The 20,215-nt window shown below is 42.9% G+C and overlaps 1 protein-coding gene across 2 annotated transcripts in view; it reads left to right on the top strand.

The window, feature by feature from the left end:
* GRM1 (glutamate metabotropic receptor 1) overlaps window positions 1–15,590 on the top strand; it is a 182,817-nt gene extending 167,227 nt beyond the window's left edge. Inside the window, exons 8-9 of one of the 2 annotated variants that reach the window (XM_075146215.1) lie at window positions 1,035–1,073; window positions 2,155–2,215. In XM_075146215.1, the coding sequence (XP_075002316.1) occupies window positions 1,035–1,073; window positions 2,155–2,215 (100 nt within the window). Of the gene's footprint in view, window positions 1–1,034; window positions 1,074–2,154; window positions 2,216–13,088 lie in introns of those variants that run through there. The other variant, XM_075146214.1, reaches the window with a different exon arrangement.
* The last annotated feature ends 4,625 nt before the right edge of the window (window positions 15,591–20,215 follow it).

Genomic DNA, 20,215 nt, shown 5'->3' with positions numbered 1-20,215 from the left:
CCAAATTCTAATGAAGCATGAACCTTGAGATTTAGAGCTGATTTCTGTAGTGTATATGCTGTATATCACCATATGGGGATTCCCCTTGACCTTGACCAAAAGGCAGACCACTGCTTTGATGGAGCTTGGCAGCATTTTAACAACAGCCTCCCGCAGAATGTAAACCTGGTGAGGCATTTGGGGGTTGTGTACTCTATTGCATGTAATATCTGTGTTTGATTTTGGCTGAGGAGCACAACTACAGGCATAGTAAGAAAAGAGTTCATTGTATTTTGAGCATGTTAGGAAGCATTTTGGACTGCCTGAGAAAGCAGGCTTTGTTCTTTCTTTCACATAGGAGGATTTCATAACAAGATCTACAGATGCTCAGAGCTTGGAGAGCAAAATGCTCTGAACTCACTCCGGGGATATATCTGAATAAGAAGAAATAAGGGGGAGAAACGAGGGATGCCACTAAGAAAGCCAGAAGCGACTGCAAACTGCACTAGCTGAGGGATGATAGCTGGTAAAGCCTGTTGACTCAGAAAGACCCAGGTCCCAAGCAGTGCCCTGGAACAAAAGCCTTCCACCTTTTCCAGGGTCCCTGAGCAAGGCTCTCCGTGGCTGCGTGCCCTCTGTTGTCCATACGGCACTGCACGTGTGTGGAATACATTTAGAACCGGATTTTTCTCTCAGATAATCAACTGCGTGTTGCTACTTGATTCTGTGACTGAATAAACTACTAATTTCTGACTTTCAACAAAGCAGGCACAGAAAGTAGAAGGCTCTTGTTCTGTCAATAGGTGAAGAAAACTGAAGGTCTGTAGAAATGTTAGATATTCTGTTTAATCAGGAGCTTAATAAACTCTGTATCTTTAATAGGGTGTAGGAGAGAGCATGGTAGCTAAGGTCCTGATTATGATTGCCTTTAAATTGTCAAATCTCAGAGATCTCATTACATCCAGTAAGGAATTTAATTATTCTAGAGGCTTCAAAGGGAGTAGGTTTACAAAATTACTCAGCAGTATGTCTTATTTGTGTTTTATTCATAATAGTTCAGAAGTCATCTCAAGGCATCTACCTCTCCAAAATGGGTATGCATGTATTCTGTGTACATCACGCTGTGCTCCCGTGCTTTAGTATGTGGTGAGAAGAATGGCTTGTTTGGCTCATGAGCAGCTGTACTGAGTACGTAGTACATGCACATACCATCCATGAATCTGTTGTTTTGAGGTAAACAGAAGTCTGGCAAGCATGCACTATGATTGTTTGTTTGATGGGGAGAAATGCTGAATTTTGATTTGCATTTTATTTGCAATACAATGACGACTTTTTTTGCAGAAATTCATTGATACATTCCATGTGCAAAAATACCTGAGATTTTTGTCAAAGCACGCGCGTGTGTGTATATATTTTTATTGATACTGGGGAAGACAAATGAAAGTTTGCATCTGCTTGATAGGGTAAGGGAGAGGAGAAAAATTAAGTGGAAATTGTCTTATATTAATGGCCAAAACTGCCATCTGCACTCCCTTTTGGAATTACCATTGCAGACAGAGCATCTAGGACACTTCATTTTGTGTCTACCTCAATAAGGCCAACATTTCCATGAAAAAAAAGAAGCACATACAGTGAAATCACATATAATAAAAGCTAGTGACTATTCAGCTAAAGCTAAAAAGTGAAAGAAAGGAAACATTTAGAAAAGCAGATTATGGGAATAAGAGGCACAGAGAAAAAGCAGGAGCTGAATACATATTAAAAACTCCACCAACAAAAACTTTTGGTGATGCTTTTGTAAATAAGATGCGAAAGGCAGATGCTCCTTTTTCATCATTTCGCCCTGCGTTGAGAATACCAGGGGAGAAGTCCCACTGACAGCTAAATGCACAGCAGCCCTTGCCATCTGGTATGTAAAGTGCATCAGGGCTCAGCAGAGGAAGCAGGGACAAACACCATGAGAACCTATTTTAAACAATACCGTGCTGGAGCCAAGGAGAAACCTATGTGCAAGTCGAGGTGACTGGCCCAGTGAGCAACAGGAGGAAAAATGGGAAAGCCCGCAGTGACCCTTAGGCATAGGTCAGGGACAGGCACCCTATTGAGTGGTATAGCCACCATGTGTGCACATGTGTATAACCACTCACTGGGTGTCTTTTTCTTTTCAATCTTCAGGAAGAGGCAGCCAGAGTTCTCGCCCACCAGCCAGTGTCCGTCGGCACATGTGCAGCTTTGAAAAATCCCACACTGCAGTGAATGTGTAAGAGAAGCTGCATGACAAAGAGTGGTTTTACCCCTTGCTTTCTCTTTCTCATTGGTTTATCATGTCTAATGATGGGACAAATGTGGTGCATGCCATTAAAGATGGGAAATTTGCTTATGTCCCCTATTTTGCACAATGCCTTAATCTGATTGTCCGGCTGTGATGAAGAGGACACCAAGTAATTTTTTTGCAGCCTTTACTTTTTTTTTTAAAACCTACAATTTTGTTTGTAAATGCCTACAACCTTGCAAATACGTCTTTTTTTTGTACTAATTTTACCTTCTTTTTCCGTTTAGCCAACACTTTTTTCTTTTTTACAGTTTTGCATGGAGATGACATTATCCTGCGTGCTTTAAACAACAATCTAGTGGCTGTCTCACCTTTGCTGTGCACAGCTCCTGCTAACTGTGCTTGTTAGTGAACTGCTGCAGCAGAGCCAGCAGAGGGAACACAGAAAACACTGGTTTGGTGGGATTCACAGAACAGGGACATCATGAGCGGGCACATGTAAATAAACCCAGCAGAATCTGGCCTAGGAACAGTCGCCCTGAAGTATCTTTAAACAATAGTAGAGAAATTTTTCCTGTTATAGTTTCTGAAAGACGTTCAGATTCTGTATATTCTCCATTCAGTGAACAATAGCAAAGTTCAGTTCTTCGGAAACAAGAAGTGCGAATACTGCCCTCTCTGAGCAAACGCAAACCCGGTGGAGAAAACATGCTAGCTGTTGCAGAAACAGAAAGGCCTTGCCTCATTTCTGCCAGGACAGATTTATGCTCGTTTCCATCTGATAAACTGCAGATGTGAAACAGTCCTGCTCCCTGCCCCAGGGAAGGTTGTGCAGTGACTAGGTGGAAAGCTGCCTCTGATCCACTGACACAGCATTTTGAGCGGCGCGGTCTCTGTGCGGCCAGAGACGCTGTTCAGCTCCTCTAATCAGCGACAAAGCATTCTAGCTCTGTGTATGCCTCTGACAGTCTATGCTATTTGTGGACAGGTAGCAATAATGTTAATTCAATCAAATCTGCCCCTCTGATTTGCAGATCAGAAGAAATACATACGATGCGTCATACATTTGGAGCAGTAGTGATGGTTTTACAGGGTCTGTGCAGCAACCAGATTTGCTGCCCTTAAAGACAAACTTTACAAAGCCAGTGTAAGGAGCAGTACAAACATTTTGTTATTAGCTTCCAGTCCGACAACAATATGCCCTTCTTTTCTGATCCGGAGCAAGTGCTGCAGATTCCCAGGGCACAGATCGCCAATTGTCTGTCTGGAAAGATTGATGATGAAATGGGAGTCCAACACAGGCATGCCAGTAGGAGGCAAAGAAAGGCGAATACAACAACAGATTATATTCAAAAAGCATGGGCACAAGCTGTAAAAGTCCTGAGCACAGGGAAGGCTGAACCTCCTGCTTTTTGCATGACAATGCTTGGGATTTTTTTTTCAGTTTGGAAAAAAAAATCCTCATCCACATGAGCTCCTGAAAAACACCTCTGGTGGGACTCCAACCAGTCAATGGGACTTCAAATGCTTGTGGCAGTTGCACAGATAAGAAAGGCCTTAAAAAGCAGTGGAGCTTTTCAGACCTGCTGAGCATGAAGCTTGCTGTTTTAGCTTCTCCCCCCACCCCTGCCCCTCAGGCTTCCCTCCCCTCCAGCCAGGGCTGATGCTTTCAGAGGCCTGGCAGTCTGCACTGCGGCCAGGGCAAGGGCACGTCCTCCATCAGCAACCGACTGCCAGAGCTCCCTGTGGCCACCCAGCCCAGGCTGAGCAGTAGGCATGTGTCTGTCATATCACCAGATGCCCATCACCACCGCCTGGCCTCATGCCTGAGCCTCAGTCACCAGAACTGCAGCAGTTTGAGAGTCTGGATTTTCCTGAGGAAGCCCTGCTTTGCTACCCCGAGGTGCTAGAAATCACCACGGGTGCTATGGTTTCCCTTGCCTTCCAGTTACAAGCAAATAGATGTAGGGACTTGAAACTCTCTTGTGTTTTGATATACCCAATACTTAGCATCGGTTATTATGCTAATGTTGATCTCCATTCTCCGTGTGATCCTGGAGATGGCCAGAAATGCAGAATCATGAAAATACAGAATAATAAAAAATTACTATCATATTAAAAAACTCAGAAACATCAGCCGTGAGTGTCAGGGCTCTTTACTTCTGAAGCTGCACATTTGTTACCATGGAAACTTTCAGATACACCCAGAGAGCCCACAGCCTTTACCAGCTGCTTTATCTACTACAGCATATTAGGGAGAGCTGTACGTTACAAACGAGGGGCCTCATGACTAAGCTTCCTGTGGCAACTGGGTTAAGTTTGCACTCAAAATGCTCCCATGTTAAGGCAAGTCTGATGGCTCTTCGAGCACTGTTTAAACCGTTGGGAGTTTATTTAATTCTCAAGTATACCAGAGAATCTGACAAGCTATAATGGGAGAAAGGCCTCATTGACCGCTATCTCTGCAAGGGCTGCACACTTTCTGGCAGCAAATATCCAGAGTAACAGGCTTTTACCAGTTCATTAGGAATTTATTCCTGCCCTGATACAGCTATTGACTAGGAAATATTCTGGATTTTCAGTATAATTTTCCCCTTTTGCAATTTCATCTAGGGCTCTCAGTTGTGCATCTATATGCTATGTGAAATACCTTCCAGCCTCGGTGCTAATGCTTTTCAGATGTTTGAAATCAAACTGAATATATTCAGCTATTTTAGCTTTCTCTCACACACACTTTCCCCGATGTCTTTTTTGTTGCTGTTCTGTACACAGCTTCCAGTTTGCCAATATCTTTCTGGTAAAAAACGTGGTGCCTCAAATAATTTCCCATCAGAACCATAGAGGATTACAGAAAGCAAGGACAAACCCGCAACTGTCTTAATTACTATTAAACTGCATTCATAGGAAAGACCTTCTAATCTCTGTACTATGGTGTGGTGCTTTTGAGTGGGAAACACAGAATTCATGGGCTATTTCTGTGGCTTTTTTATATTCAAAAGTCATTAATTAGTTTTTCTTATTCAACAGCAGCTCGAGATTTTTTTTTATGGTATTTCTTCTGATGCAATGTTTTTTGAAAGTTGTTGATCTCCACAGCCTTCCAGCCCTACACATTATTTTGCCTTAGTTGCACCCAGCTACACTTTTCCTAAATTAATTTCGTTCTATCATTTTCTTCCCGTGTTCCTAAGCTTTCCGTGTCCCTTTGCTCAACACACTGTAATTTTCAGTTTTCAGGTTCTGTTAGCTGTGCTCCTTTTCGAGCCTGTCTGAATAAATGCTTCAGTTCAGGTATTGTTGTTGGCTGCACTGTCATATACATTTATTCAAATATGCCGCATGAGACACCTCTTCAGATAACACAAATGTGCTTCTCCATTGATATCAGAGGATCTATGATGATTTACACCACGCTTTTTCCGTGCACTAACTTTAAAATCCTTAAAAAAAAATACAAAGGTGATCCAGTAGCATGTATTCATTCTGAATATTCGGTGGGGTTTGCTTATTAATGACAACAAAATAAACAGATTCAAAATTTTTCCACTGGTAAGAGCACTTCTTAATTTCACTTTGATTTTGCAGGTTTCTGATCTTCATTTCTTGAACACCGGAAGAATGCTATTTGGGACAAACTGTTTATTATCCTGAACTTTGTATTATCTATTAGAACAAGTTGTTTTCTCCAAGCAACACATTAGTAGCTATTTGATTTTTTTTTTTTTTAAATACTTAATGAAGAATTTGTGAGCTGCAAAACTGCTTTGCACTTTTGAGGACACTTTCATAATGTCAAACAAAATCGCAAACTCTGCAAATATATTTCTCCAAATTATTTGTAGTAACTTATTTTTAATCAGTTTGTTATAACAAAACACAATGGTGAACCAAAAGTTCTTCACTAATAATTAGATGGATGACTGAAATGTGACATAGGTTCTATATTTCAGACGAGACTAAAAATTAATACTAGTAACTATAATTAGTAGTAGCCCTTTATACATATTATCAGTGTAATATTCTCATACCTTTGTTAAGCTAAGTAAGATCTGTGATACTGAAGTTGTAGGACTTCAGCTACATTGAAGTAAGCATCTCTCTCATCCCCCACACCCCGAATTTACAGTTGTATAAAAGTGCCTATGTACATATACGTAATTGTTAAGTCTCAAAGTGAATAAATCTATTTATTTAGGGATATTTGGCTATATCTCAGCTGCTGGATTTGGGAGTAATTCCCTGCCCTGGAACGAGGCATGAGCCTAGCAGTAACCCAGTTCCATCATAGCAGGAGCGTAAAGTGTCAGCCCCCTTTCTGGCTCCTGCTTTCCCCATCTGGGTGACCAGGGTATAGAGGTGGTGGGGGGCGGGGGCTGGCACCCTCTGATCCTACTCCAGGGGTCTGACCCCAACGTGGGGACTCTGTAGATGGAAACCAGGATCACATCACAACATATTCAGGCTAGACATAGCTACTGTATCCACGTTACAGTCTGTATAATACCAACATTTCAATTTAAATTTTTAAATTTCAATTTAAAAAAAAAAGTCAGCAAAAAGTCAGTTATCAATAGGGTCGATGTACATTAGAAAGCCTATGTGTAGCTCAGATCAATGTAATGTTTAACTTTTGCAGTGGAATAACTAATAAAGGAAATAACTAGGTTAGATTTAGTTGACATAAGCCAGTGGCAAGACAGAGGGTCGGAAAAGTGGCTCTGGGCTTGCGCTCATCCACAGCAACCCCCAGCCTTATCAGGTTCTGCCCCTGTGAGACAGCCTGACAGCGTTATGTTTTCCTGTATTTTGAGTAGCAGTTTCTACCATCCATTTAAAGCAGCCCTCTAATTTACATAGAACGTTGTGTCCCACGCCCAAGGCAATTTTGTCCTAAGAAAAAGGGAGGGGAGCAACAAGAAAAAGTTAGTTCAGTAATTTCAATTTCCAGACACATTCGTGGGAGGTTAAACTTTGCTCTAATTATACAGCACCACAGAAAGCATTGGAGTCACACTGTGAGTACTGTTGTAAGGTCCTCTTATCACTGAGATAGAGATTACAGTGTAAGTGGACTAAGGCTGAAATTGGTTTGTGATTCTTTTTTTCTTTTAGGTGATAATAACTGATGCTTATCAGGCAAAAAACCTGAGCATACACCAGACAGGGACTGTAGTCGATGATGGCTCCCTCACTCTTGGGTGAGCCACAGAGAGGTTAAACCTGGGTTAGTAAAAGAGATGAGTCCCTAGAAGCAATGCTCCAAAAATTAGGCGTGCAGGAACATGCTAACCAGCGTGGCTTGCTCTGCTAAAGAGGGGCAGGGTTGACTGCTGCAGCTCCGAGAGGAGGGTCCTGTTTTAGCACAGGGAGGTATCACTACCCTGGATTAAAACCAGTTCACTCCCTTAATCAAATTTCATGCTCCAGTGGCCTTACTGAAATGGAGACAATAATAGAAGAGACCTTGAGGATACCAGCAAAGCACCTACAATGTGCTGCAGTGGAGGTACTAGCCTTAAATTTTAAGTTTGTTCGCTTGGGTCCTGGGAATGGTGAGGCCAGAGCAGGACAGAGCTTTGCTCAGGTTCATTACCGCTTCTTATGTGATTGCAGGGTTGGACAAAGCTTGTGGATGGCTAACTGCTTTTCTGTGGGCAGGGCAGAAATTCCTCTGCTGGCTTTCCTAGGAGGGCATCCATCAGCAACTGCTGTTTGGGCTGAAAAAGGTTTTGTCCAATGCACAGCTTTTGGATGGGGCCTTTCCTTTGCTCTACTTCTCCACTGTCTCTGAAAGCTGGCCACCTCTGTGTAAGTGCGCAGGGACAGCCCCGCACATGCTACTTTCTGGAGCACAGTTGTCAGGTGGCCGCTAACGGTGCCCCGCTCTGTAAAGGTGGGAGCATCATTTGTTGACTGGGCAGTACCCGACACTGACCTTGTCTGGTTGCTGATAAGATAGTTCAGGGATGTTTTGGACCTAATTTTTGTTGACAGAATTGATGATAGTCCCTTCTCAGGTTGCATTTAATGTTCATTCCTAAAATTCATAGAAGGGACCACTAGGTTATGCCAATGCTTCCTACTGGCTGTGGCATTTCGGTTAATATAGTGACTACAAGGAGGCAGGTTTGGCCAAAGCATCAATCTGACAATGAAAGAAAGGGAACATATATCACTTCTCTACAACCTCTTCCGCTGGTTAATTGCATTGCTGCTTTAAAAAAAACAGCCTTATATCATAAAGCTGTGCCCCGAATCTTGTCTAACACCACCAGGCCTGGCCCAAATGACTGTATCCCTCATCTCAGCAAGCTTAAGATGCTCCCTCAACTCATAGCCACTTGGAGAAGACCACAGACCACAACTCTGGCATCCTAAAGGGATGAAATAGGGGATAAACTCTAACAGATCAAGGAAAGTCTCTTCCTTTTTAACTGGAAAGGCTCCTTATCAAGCACTTTGCCTGACTGCATCTCCAGCTGTTTCATTCTGGCAGTGAGAGGCCCTACATCGATGAAGAGCCATTTCCCGATATGTCTGTTCCTAAAGTTAACTTCACCAGAGCACCCTGGGAATATCACTCTGTTTAACCATTTCATGTGGTATCAGTTAGGGATTGTTATACATAAAATGTTCAAGGCAAAAAAGACAAAGGTCCAGGCACACATGACTGAAATTGTCTAATTCTCTATGTGCTGGGTCTCAGGCTATAGCTTTGCTGGTGAGAAGATCAGAGTTGCACAGGCTAGATAACCTTAGATCACTGGCTCTCAGAAATGGGGCAATCATCTTCCACCGCAAGAGCATTCAGCCTCTAAGATGTAAAGAAACCTTTGCTATCCAATGCCTAAAGTAAGACATCTTCAGGACCCTGTCGTGTGGGGAGGAACCACCAGTCGTGAGGTGCTCAGTCTCAACATTGCTCCAAGGAAGCCACCAAGGTCAGATCCCCCAGGCACTGGCAGGAACAGGACTCTCTTCTTGGCCTATGACTGGACTTGAGTCTGGAGCAGTCCTAGTCACAAGCAGGAGAGGGATTTTGGGCAGCTGGAGATAATTAACAGTGACCAGTGAGCCCTCTAACAAGATGTAGGCATGTCCCTGGGTAAGAAATGGCAGGGCAGGGGTATTTTGGACCACAGTCTCAGATTCGGGTACATCTTCTTTTAAAGACTTTCTGCAAGTAACTATTAAGGTCTGAAGTTGTTTTCCAGTTTGTTTAGTGTCTAGAATCATCAGCTGAAAGTATCTGAAAATGACTGCCCCAGAGTCATGCAGAGAGTACATTGTAAAGATCAATGCATGTATTAAAAACAACACTTTGAATTACCAAAAATAGCGACAGATCTGCTCATGGAACTAATAAAAATTCACACAAGAAATATACTTATATCTATTCCCCAAAAATACAAAAAAAAATAGACAAAGCTGTGGTGAAAATGGAGAAACAGCAGCTAAATTCAATGTATGTCATTGCCTATAAAGTAAAAGCAAGCCCATCTTATGTGTTGATAGGATATTCAAGAACCTGTCTGAACATTTAGGCTAGATGCAAGTACATGAAGAAATATTACTTGGAGTGTCACGTTGGGTCATACAGAACTACAAACCTTAAGATCCCTTGAAACTCCAAGGAGTTCACTCCTAGGCAGTAAGTGTAAAGTTTAAATCCTATGGGAAATTGTATAAAGGAAAGAGAAAGTTAGGAAAGGCAGATAAATACATGATGGTCATGAAATGGGTAATGGTCTTATCGACAAAAGCAAGAAAACACCAGTTAGTCCCACCTCGTCACTGTGCAATCGAACACCACTGTGTTTTCAATACCCCAACTGTGATCTGGCTTGCTGCCCTCTCCTGCCTTCATGTGGAAGAATTGTCCCTTCTCCCATTGTACCAGACATTATTTAGATCTTCACCTTCTCCCACAGATGCTGCCTTCAAAAAAGGTGACAGTCACTTAGCGAATGGTGACTATGCACCCCACATACAGTCAGGATTGTCATCATTGCTTTGCACAAGCGAGTTGAGTCCTATCTCACCAAGACCTAGTTCAGGTCTGAGCTTTTCCAGTCCCATCTTCGCTTTTTGTCTGAATATCAATTAATGCCATTCAAGATGGCTGGTCTTTGTTCCAGGATAACAAGCGTTTTTCTTGCATGTTAATTGTTAATTCTGCCTGAACGTGTCAATCTCGGCGTCACTCCCTCCGAGCTGTCCAGCAAGACAGAGCCCAGGTATTTCTGTGACAGTCTTGTGACTCAGTCTCAAAGGTGACTCATTAACAGGCTAATGGTGCACGGGCACACCGAGGAAAGAGCTGGAATGAGAGACTGAGAACAATAACAGAAAAGAGAGATTTCCCGGTGGAAATCACCAGATTGACCCCATGGAGAGCAGCTGCGGCTCTAAAGCTATTTGTCACAAGGCCATCGGAGTCACGAGCAGTAAGGCCTGGCAAGCTGAGGCAAGGCGCTTCGGCGGCACCAGCTTTCGCCGTAGAGCAAGTCGGTAACAGACAGGTCCTGATTAAGTGGTTTGTTCACGTTTGGGTATTGCAGTCCCAGCGCAGTTTGATTTAAGTACGGCCATTGGCTTGGGCTCGATGAAGTACATTATGGAGAGTGCTACAGAAGAAAGAGGTCAGAAGAACAGAATTTGAGAGCGAGGGAAAGGAAAATGAACTGAATAGGAGAAGACAGAGGTAGTGAGTTCCTTAAAATAGCAGTGCTTGCCTTTGATGTAAAATACAAAATCTTGGGAACAAAATGAGATAGAGACTAAACAGATGGTGTGAAGAGGGATTCAAAAGTGAGATGACGCACCAGAGCTAGATATGAAGAAGTAAATGATGCAGAAGTGGACTTAGCAGAGGAGACAGCAGTTATCATCATGGTTTTTTCAGAAAAGCCCTTTGCAGTATTTGTAAGCTATAGCACCAGCAAAATATAATATGAGAGCACTTGACTTATTTTCCTCTGTACAAGAAGAGACTTGTTTTGAAGTCAGAGCAGACAAAATGTGTTTCTGTGTGACGAGTTTGTGGATCTTGGTATGTTAAAATATTACTTTAAAAATCTTTCACACCCAACAGTTACATTCATTTGCTTATCTCTATAGCACTTCAAAAAAAAGTCATACCACAGCTCATTTTGATCAAAATAAGAATGCTTCTAAACCTTCTTCTTATCTTTTCATTGATCACTATAATATACAGGTTTCATTCTTCAGCTGAGAACTTGGCTTTTTTTTCCCCTCCAGGTTAAAGCTTTAAATTCAAACAGCTCCAGGTCCTACCAACTAGGGGTAGGAGTTACTTTGGGGAGTTACGAATTTTTTACATTGGCCCGTGAGCCAGTTCCGACAGAGGTGGTGAGTCACAGGTCCAGCATTTGGAGTCTGGAGTTGGAGATGAACTTCCCAGCTTGGATCAATCTCAAATTCTTTTTTTCTCCAGGAATATTTACTGCTCAGCAGAAAAGTGCCACATTGTCATGTACATTTCTTTTCCATTTTGCCAGAGTTACAATATTATCTGTGTTGTACCAGTTTCTTCCAGCTATCACAAAGTGAGTCAATATTTTTTTTGCAAAATTCAACTGGTAATTATTTTCTCCCTGAAAAAGAAAAGCACAGGAGTCTGAGCAAGGAAAAGAAAAATACTCAGAACAATATTGCAGGCTGTATGTAAGGGAAGCGATCTCCCCTGGTGTGTGCCATAGCAGGAGGCAATGCTGCTGTGCCAGCCTCCCACCCAGCTTGCCTCCCACCTGCACTGCAATCACAGGGTCTGAAATCTAATCCTTTGTTTACTTCTGCCCCCTGAGGTATGAAACCCTGAGATAAGGCTGCTTCGCATAAATCATCTCAGAATTTCTCTCCTGTCTCTGGTTTCCACCCAGGTGACATATATTATAATTTGTAAATGATCTCTACTGCCTGACCTGCAATTAAACAATTGCTTGGTCCTCTTACGCACCGCTCAGCTCCCTGTCCCCCCAGCTGCTAATGAGATATCACTCTGCTTTGAGTGCTGCTCCCAGCAAAGGTACAGGGAAATGCAAAAAAACCCCCTACAATTCCTCAGGGTCAGCCAAACACCCCAGCGTTTTGATGGGATCTGGCCCGCATGCTGGAGGGTTCAACCCGCCATGATTTTGTGTTGCTGCTTGTTCCTCCACCCACACAAACCAACTGCTTTCAATCCCAGCATTTTGTCCTGGTTTGTAAATAATAGTCACTTGGGAAGAAGTGTGTTTGCCTCCTACCTGATGCAGGCCCTGCGAGTCCTTAATTTCTGTAATAGCTAATCTGTTCCTAAGCGCAAAGGGGGGGCCAAGGAATAAAAAGGCGAGGAGGGATTAGTACCAATTCCTCTCTCTACCTAGCATGCTAAAGGCTGAGGCTATGGGTTGTTTTTCTTCCAACAGTTTGGAAATATTTCCTATAAGCTATAAATCTGGCTTAATTAAAGCTCTTCCTGTGACTTTTTTCCCCTTTTTTTTCTTCCCCGTGCGAGGTACAAAATGACATAGCTAGAGTCCTTAAAACACCGCCAGCCCTCCCAGAGCCCTTACCGGGGGCTAGGCTTTTCAGGGTGGCTGTGGGGTGGGTAACCAGCAGGGAGTAATTGCCTTTGGATGAAAATCGCAGTAATTGCTGCTGTTAAAAGAGCATGTTTTTTCCTTCTGTAGTGTTTCTGGGAGGACGCGAAGAACTGGAGGGGGGAGGCTTATTAATGAGGCAAAGCAATCAGTATTTTTGTAGGCTTGTTTGTTATACTGCCCGTGTCTGCGTAATGTAAATGCAAATAAACCCGTCTTTATTTTATTCATAGTTCTAATGGAAAGTCTGTGTCATGGTCTGAACCAGGTGGAAGACAAGCTCCCAAGGGGGAACACATGTGGCACAGACTCTCAGTGCATGTGAAGAGCCAGGAGACAGGGTGCAATCAGACAGCGGTGATCAAACCCCTCACTAAAAGCTACCACGGCCAAAGCAAGAGCCTGACCTTTACCGACATCAGTAGTAAGACTCTGTACAATGTGGTGGAGGAAGAAGATAGAGACCCCGTTCGCCTCAACCAGCCCGGCAGCCCCTCCATGGTGGTGCACAGGCGGGTGGCGACGACCCCCCCGCTGCAGGCCACGGCGGAGGAGACCCACCTCTTCTTGCCTGAGCAGCCCCCCAAGACCCTGCCCCTGCAGCCACGGTCTCTCATGGACCAGCTGCAAGGAGTGGTCAACAAGTTTGCCACCGGCATCCCCGACTTCAACGCCGTCCTCCCCACGCCCGCCTCGGGCAACGGCGTGCGGCCCCCATACCAGCCCCCCCCACCGCAGCAGCCGCCCCTGCCGCCTCTCCAGGTGGCCGCCTTCAGCGAGGAGCCCCTGTCTCCCCCCGCTGAGGAAGCAGAGAGTGAGAAGCTGAAGCTCATTCAGGGATACGTCTACGAGAAGAACCCAGAGGAGGAGGATGAGGAGCCGGCGACCAGCAAACTGACTCTGGAAGACTCTCCGGCGCTGACGCCCCCGTCCCCTTTCAGGGATTCGGTGGCTTCGGGCAGCTCTGTGCCAAGCTCGCCCGTCTCAGAGTCGGTGCTCTGCACCCCCCCAGATGTGACCTATGCCTCTGTCATCCTGAGGGATTATAAGCAAAGCTCGTCCACCCTGTAGACGCTGCAAGAGATAAGAGGAGAAGGACTTCGGCAGCTGCCCGCTGGGAGGTCCTGGGGAGACAAGTCCCCCAGGGGTGGGAGGAGAGAGAACAGAGGACAAAGTCACATTTGACAGGGCAAAAACTTCATCCTGCACTTAAATAAATAAAAGGAAGGAAAAAGAAAAAAAAATCCATTCTGAGGGCTCAAAATTCTCTAGCTGTTAAAAATAAAAATATTGTACTTTGAGAAAATGATAGGAAACTATAACAAAGCACAAACCCAAGAGACAACTTCTATAGCAAAAAAATGAATAAACACACAGGAAAAAAAATTCACACTTAGTCACACCCTGTCTTGGCAGTGCTTGAAAAGGACTCTGGGAAGTGTGACCTGGAGAAGTCATTAGCACATCTCATGACTGCTGCCTGTCTGCTATGGAAGCAACACACCCAGGAGCTGGAAGGACGGAGTGCGGTGAGGAGGAGCGAAGCTACTTGTATCTGAGACACATATGCATAAATATTTTTTTCCTGGTTTCTATAGGTGATGTTAACTGCGTAATGTGTTTGGGGGACAGGAGCTGAGATAATGTGAAAGCACATGGCTCTTACTGACTTTTGTCTGAACAATTTGTTCTTCATACTCGCCTGCTTTTTGGGGGATCTGGGCTTTTTTTAACACTGATTGTGAACAGAGTGAGAAACATGATCAAGTTAAGACTCGAAAGGTTTCTGAAGAAAGCCCTTGCTGTAGTACCTGTAATATGATAAGGACTTAGAAAAACTGCCCTTTTGTATAAGATTGCAAACCATGTGGCTAAACTGTTACACAACACTTCCTGTAGCAGAACAATATTTATTGACTAACTTTTCATAATACAACATATTTGCCATGTGATTACATCATTCCTTTGTGTTTCTTTGGAAGCAAATACATTGGAAAATAGCTGTATACTTAGAGCAACAACTATTACTCTGAAAGAAAGGCGATCCCATACTGGGGGTTATAAAGTCAGTCTCGAAGCAAGAGAGTGAGCGTACGTTTGTGTTGCTGTATGCGTGTGTACGGTATGTGTGAAGCGTGATGTTCAATAACTACTACTGGAAGATTGTCGTATATACTATGAATATTTTTATGTTTAAATCATGTTTTATATCTCATTGTTACAAATATTCGATAGATCTTTGGAGGTTTGTATGCTGTGCTAACACTTTTTTTTCCATATACAAGCTGAGACAGTTGTTACCCTTATAATAGGGTGCTTTTTTTTGCAGATATTTTATGAAGTAGACATATGGTATTAATAACCAGTGCATTGAGAACTTGTTATTTTACTTTTGCAGCAAGTGTGGTTAACAAAAAAAAAAGAAAACACAAAAAGAAAAAAGTCTGTTTTAGAAATCTTGCACATGCCAGTATAAAGGCAAGACAGGAAAAGTAATTAAACTATTTTGTTGCTTCAATAATTTGAAATAAAATCATGTCCAGACAGGAAATTTCATCAGTGCTTAATGTGTGCATAAATTCCCAGGGTTTGTTATAAACAGTTTTAATCTCTTTATGATGTTTAGTTGCGTGTTCTTTCCATACTCTTTCACTTCTTCTGTTTAATATACAATCTTGTATCTTAAAGGTCACTCCTAGGCAGCTGTATTTCTGTCATTCATTCCTCCTCCCCTATCCTTCATGTGTTTCCTAGAGATGGGCCTAATCCAAAGCTCCCTGATGGCTGGCATGTTCAAAGTCCAAGTCTAATTGCTGTGGCTTGAATTTAATTATACTTATTATTACCCTAGTTATAAATGTGCGTATTATACATATAGAGGACAGGATTTTAGCTGCTATGAACTTTGATTGTGCTATGTAATTTAGCTGAGGATCTGTCCCACAGTTCTACACTTTATTTCCAAAGATTTTTTTAAGGAATCTCTTCATGCTAATATAGTTGCAAAATCTGATTTTTAACCTTGCTTCTTGTGAATCAGGTTTTTCAGAAACTTTTTCTTTCTTTTCACTTGAATTTCAAGAAGTCTTGCTGCCAGTCGTCAATTCTTCTCTGAAGATCCAAATCTCATTGTTTTGACCTAATTATAGAGTAGTGGTATTGGAAGGTTTGGCTGGTGCTCAAAACCAGCCTCTTTTCACGATATTTGCTCCTTTCAGTATGACTAGTGGCCAATTGCTGTCATCGTCCCGATGTGGAAAGCATGAGATGACTTTGCCCAAAGACACGGTTATGTCTTTGTCAGTAGATTGATGTCTCTATAATGAACTAAGACACCTGAGGGTCAGTTGGTTGATTTTTCTCTGCTTGGGGCTTTTAGGGGGATATTTTTTGTTGTTGTTTCTTTTTTTTAATGCTGATTACTCATTAAAGCAATGAGGAAAATGCCATTATTTTCTTTGCTGATCACCGCACCGGCAATGAATTCTATCTTCCTATAATCTTAATATAAGATTTGTTGTGCTGTTTCCAAAAACATACGTTGTCAGTTGCACAGAGCTAGTATGAGGAACCGATCTTTGAAGAAATGAGATAGATATGAAAAAGAAACATAACAGATTTGTATAGATGGGGAGGTGACAAGATACTGTATTGTTTTCATATCTGTCTGTTTTGAACATATTAAGCACTGATTTTGTTGCTGCAATGTAATTATATCACGAGTAGGAGTTTTCTTGAAATTCAGTATATTAGCTTTTAGTTTGTAATTGTTAAAACTGGAAACATACACATACGTAAATATATCTAAAGAGCAAGAGCTCACCTTGTGTATGTAGTTGTATGAGCTATGAGGCTTCCTGTAAAAGTTCTTTCTTTTGGTCTGTCAAACGCTTGATGAAAACTGCCTTTTTGTCAAAATGATCTTGAAAATGCTGTAAAATAAATATTTTCTATTTATTATTTAAAAATAGAATGCCAAGATTGTTAATTTTTACTTCCTAAGTAGAAAATAGCCATGTCCAGTAATTAATTGTTCCAGGGCTTTTCAGCATCACGCATGAGAGATGGTGGGATGCTCAAATGGAGGTAGGTATTGATTAGATTGTGGCATGCAGGTGAGATGGTGGAGAGTTGGAGGATTTTTGTTTCGAAAACAAACCCCAGCTTTTTGGCTTCCTAATAAAAATCAGGAGCACCGTAGGTATGCATTCGGGCTGACACCTTGTAGAAGAGAATTCAATGGGAAATGACAGAAAATTTGCTTCCCAAGGACAGGGGGAAACACCAGCCCTTCGCTGGAAAGAGTCCATGTGTTTGACTCTGTGAGATGTCAGCTTCTCCCATCAGGGAAACTCAAATATACTTTCTTGACAGCTATAAGCGATAGGCATTGATCCGCCCCAGGCATCTTGTGCCTCCTTCCTTTTCTGCCTCTGTATAGAGCAAAGTACTGGGACTCTTGGCCTCTGCTCTGCAACTCACACACACTGCGGCTTTTTGGTGGCTCCTGAACTGCTGCGTGCCTCAGTGAGGGGCTCAGTACGACGGGAGTATAAATGTTTTTTCTGGAGCGCTGCTGAGACTTTCAGACCCAAGTGGCGCTAAGTATAGAAAACCTAGCTCTTTTTCTCTTTACACTTGCAAATAGGCTTGTTTCTAGCGGCTCCTTTGTTTGGATCTGGCCTTGCAAGAGCCCACATCTGAGGAGTAGTCCACCTACAACTACTGCCCTGCTGGAGTACAGAGAATGACATTACCTTCAGAGGTAAGTGCCAAAAGTTTGGTCTCTTTGCTTGTGGAGGTTTTTTGGTTTTTGTTTGTTTGGGTTTTTTTTCTTTTTTTCTTTTTCAATTAAAGTCTAGGCAATCTATGTCTTAGCAAAAGTTCTGCTGATCAAGTGGACTCAATTACAAAAACATCCTCAGGGCAACACAGCAGTTACTCCCCTCCAGAGCACTCAGTGCAGCGTTGCTGCCAGCACCGTTCTTGCAACCAGTTACTGTTTGTGGGACCCAGCCCACAGCATCTGATCCTGAGCTCGCTGCACATCTCAGCAGTCGCATGTGGTGCTTGGGGATACATTGTACAATGAACATGGGAACAATTATGATGGTAACATCTGAGAATCATCTAAGAAATATTGTAACAATTGTTTTCTGGTGTCCAACTAGCTACACATATGCTGTGCAAATGAATTCATTTCAAATTGCAGTATTTGCATAGGAGGTTAGTACTAATTGTTTTATGCATGACTTTCCAAACAGTCTGACTAGCATAACGAGCCCAGCAAGTCTTACGTTTTTTTGAGGTAGTTTTAGTATTGCTGTGCTTTGAGCTTCCAACATGGGTGAGGATCATTTCAGTTTAAGTCATTCTAGACTACGTAAATATTTCAGTTCATATTCTTTTTTTTTTTTTAATTTCGCCACATAAACATACGACAATATGAACATTACCAGAAAGAGCAGATTGGGCAAAATCTATATAAACAGACTCCAGTAGATACGAGCAAACAACAGTTGGTGGAAGTGCTAAAGGAAAATATGTAGAAGGCCAGATGCTCCAGCCTGTTAAAGCTGCTTTATTAGTCTCTAGATTTCCAGAGCAGTTCTTAATGTGCTTTAGTCTGACAAAGGAAAAGACTACTCCAGTGCTGTAGAGTCTTTTTAGAGTCCTTTGGCCCCAGCCTCAAGGGCAGATAACGTGACAGGTGAAAAGGGAACGGAGTTATATGCCTTCAGCTGCATTTCTCTTAACCTAACCTAAGAAAAGGCATAACAAAATCCAAGGCTGGGGAGACACAAGTATCAAAGCTTTAAATTAGAAATAAGCAAATCTAAGTTGTCAAGATAATTGAGTACTGCAGCAGATGGTTGGGAGATTTAAGCAACTTTTCTTGAAGTCTTCAAACCAGTGAAGAATTCACAGGGTAGAATTGTTAGGCTTCTGCTATGCAGGGGGCCAGATTAAATGACCGTAATATTCACAAGCTGCCAAAAAAAGCCCATCTAAAATAGCGTTACACTGAGTAAATGGATGACTAGTCCAGGACCACAGAGCATCAAAGCGGCTTAACATACTTGAGCTTTAGTCTCCAGCCTCCTGCCAAGGACAGAGTGTTGGCGTCTCCACTACCCCGGTCCGTGCCTACCTGCTCAAGCTCTGCTCAGTAAGCCGGGTCTCTGGACCCAGGCTAGTGTGTCACATCCACTTTGCACAGTGGCTACCAGAAGCAAAAGGCAATGGAAATTGGGCCCCTGGAGTTGTATTCATCACTTTTCAGGGAAGAAGAGAGAAGCAGGTTGCTAATAGCTGTTCTACACAAGGTCTGAGCGGCTGTTAAAAATGTTTCTTACATGGGAGTGGGAAAAGCGTGGTTTTGCAGATTATATTGTTGTGGTGGGTTTTTTTCCCAAATAAATGAGTCACTAGACACTTGGCAAGTACCTGTCTGCAAATCACTGGGAAGGAGAAGCAGACTCTGTAGCGAACACCAAGGTTTATTTTTATCTGCGTAAGATTTCCAACAGGGATATTAAAAAAAGGGAGATCAGCAATGTCATGCAGCCAAGTGTGTGGTACTACCACAGGCCCCATATCTGGACCTGGGCCCACATTTTGGCGAATGCTGCAAGCTCCCAGAGATAGTAGATGAGAGCAGGAGTGACTGGTTGCCATTTCCAGTGCTACGGGTAAATCCTATCTAACTCAAAAAACAAGCAAAGTGTTCTTTGCCTTGGCTAATTCAACTTCCAGTTCTCAGTAAATCACACAAAAGAGGACTGCTCCCCACCTGAGAGAGCAGGTCACTGTTTGGTACCAAGAAAGAGCATCTGTTATCTACTCAGTTTCAAAGGTGGGCGTAAGCAGTGTATCTCTACAGAAGTAAAATATCATCGGGAGTTGTGGGTTTCCATAACCAAAAGGCCTCTGGGTAGGTGGAGAAGCAGCTGGCACAGATACCAGTGCAGATAGATAAGAGTTTAGGAGTGGTATGTATCTATGACATTCAATCCACCCACTTATTTATTGCACACCATGCAATACGTAGGTGGCATGAGATCCATCCCCCCACCCACGCCACGGTATGGTGTATGGGACTCCTACCTCCCTGTGCTGTTCTGAGTCTGTGTCAGGAACAGGGATCTGCGAGACCTCCTTCCTGGAAAGGTGGTGTGCCTGGGGGACTGGCTCAGGGTGGACAAGTCTCTGACCGGCTCCCTCTGCCTCCCTGTTTTCCTTACACAGGGTGTCTTTGCAGGGCACAAAAAGCATATTTTTCTTACAGGTACCACCTAGAGATGTGGGATTTCAGTGCTGTGCAGGGTCTCGAAAGAAGTCAATATTTTAACAAGAGCTG

Source organism: Calonectris borealis, chromosome 3, assembly GCF_964195595.1.
Source record: "Calonectris borealis chromosome 3, bCalBor7.hap1.2, whole genome shotgun sequence".
In the NCBI taxonomy this organism is placed as follows: Eukaryota; Metazoa; Chordata; class Aves; order Procellariiformes; family Procellariidae; genus Calonectris; species Calonectris borealis.
Note: the sequence above shows the minus strand (reverse complement) of the source record. Positions and strands in the feature narration are given on the sequence as shown.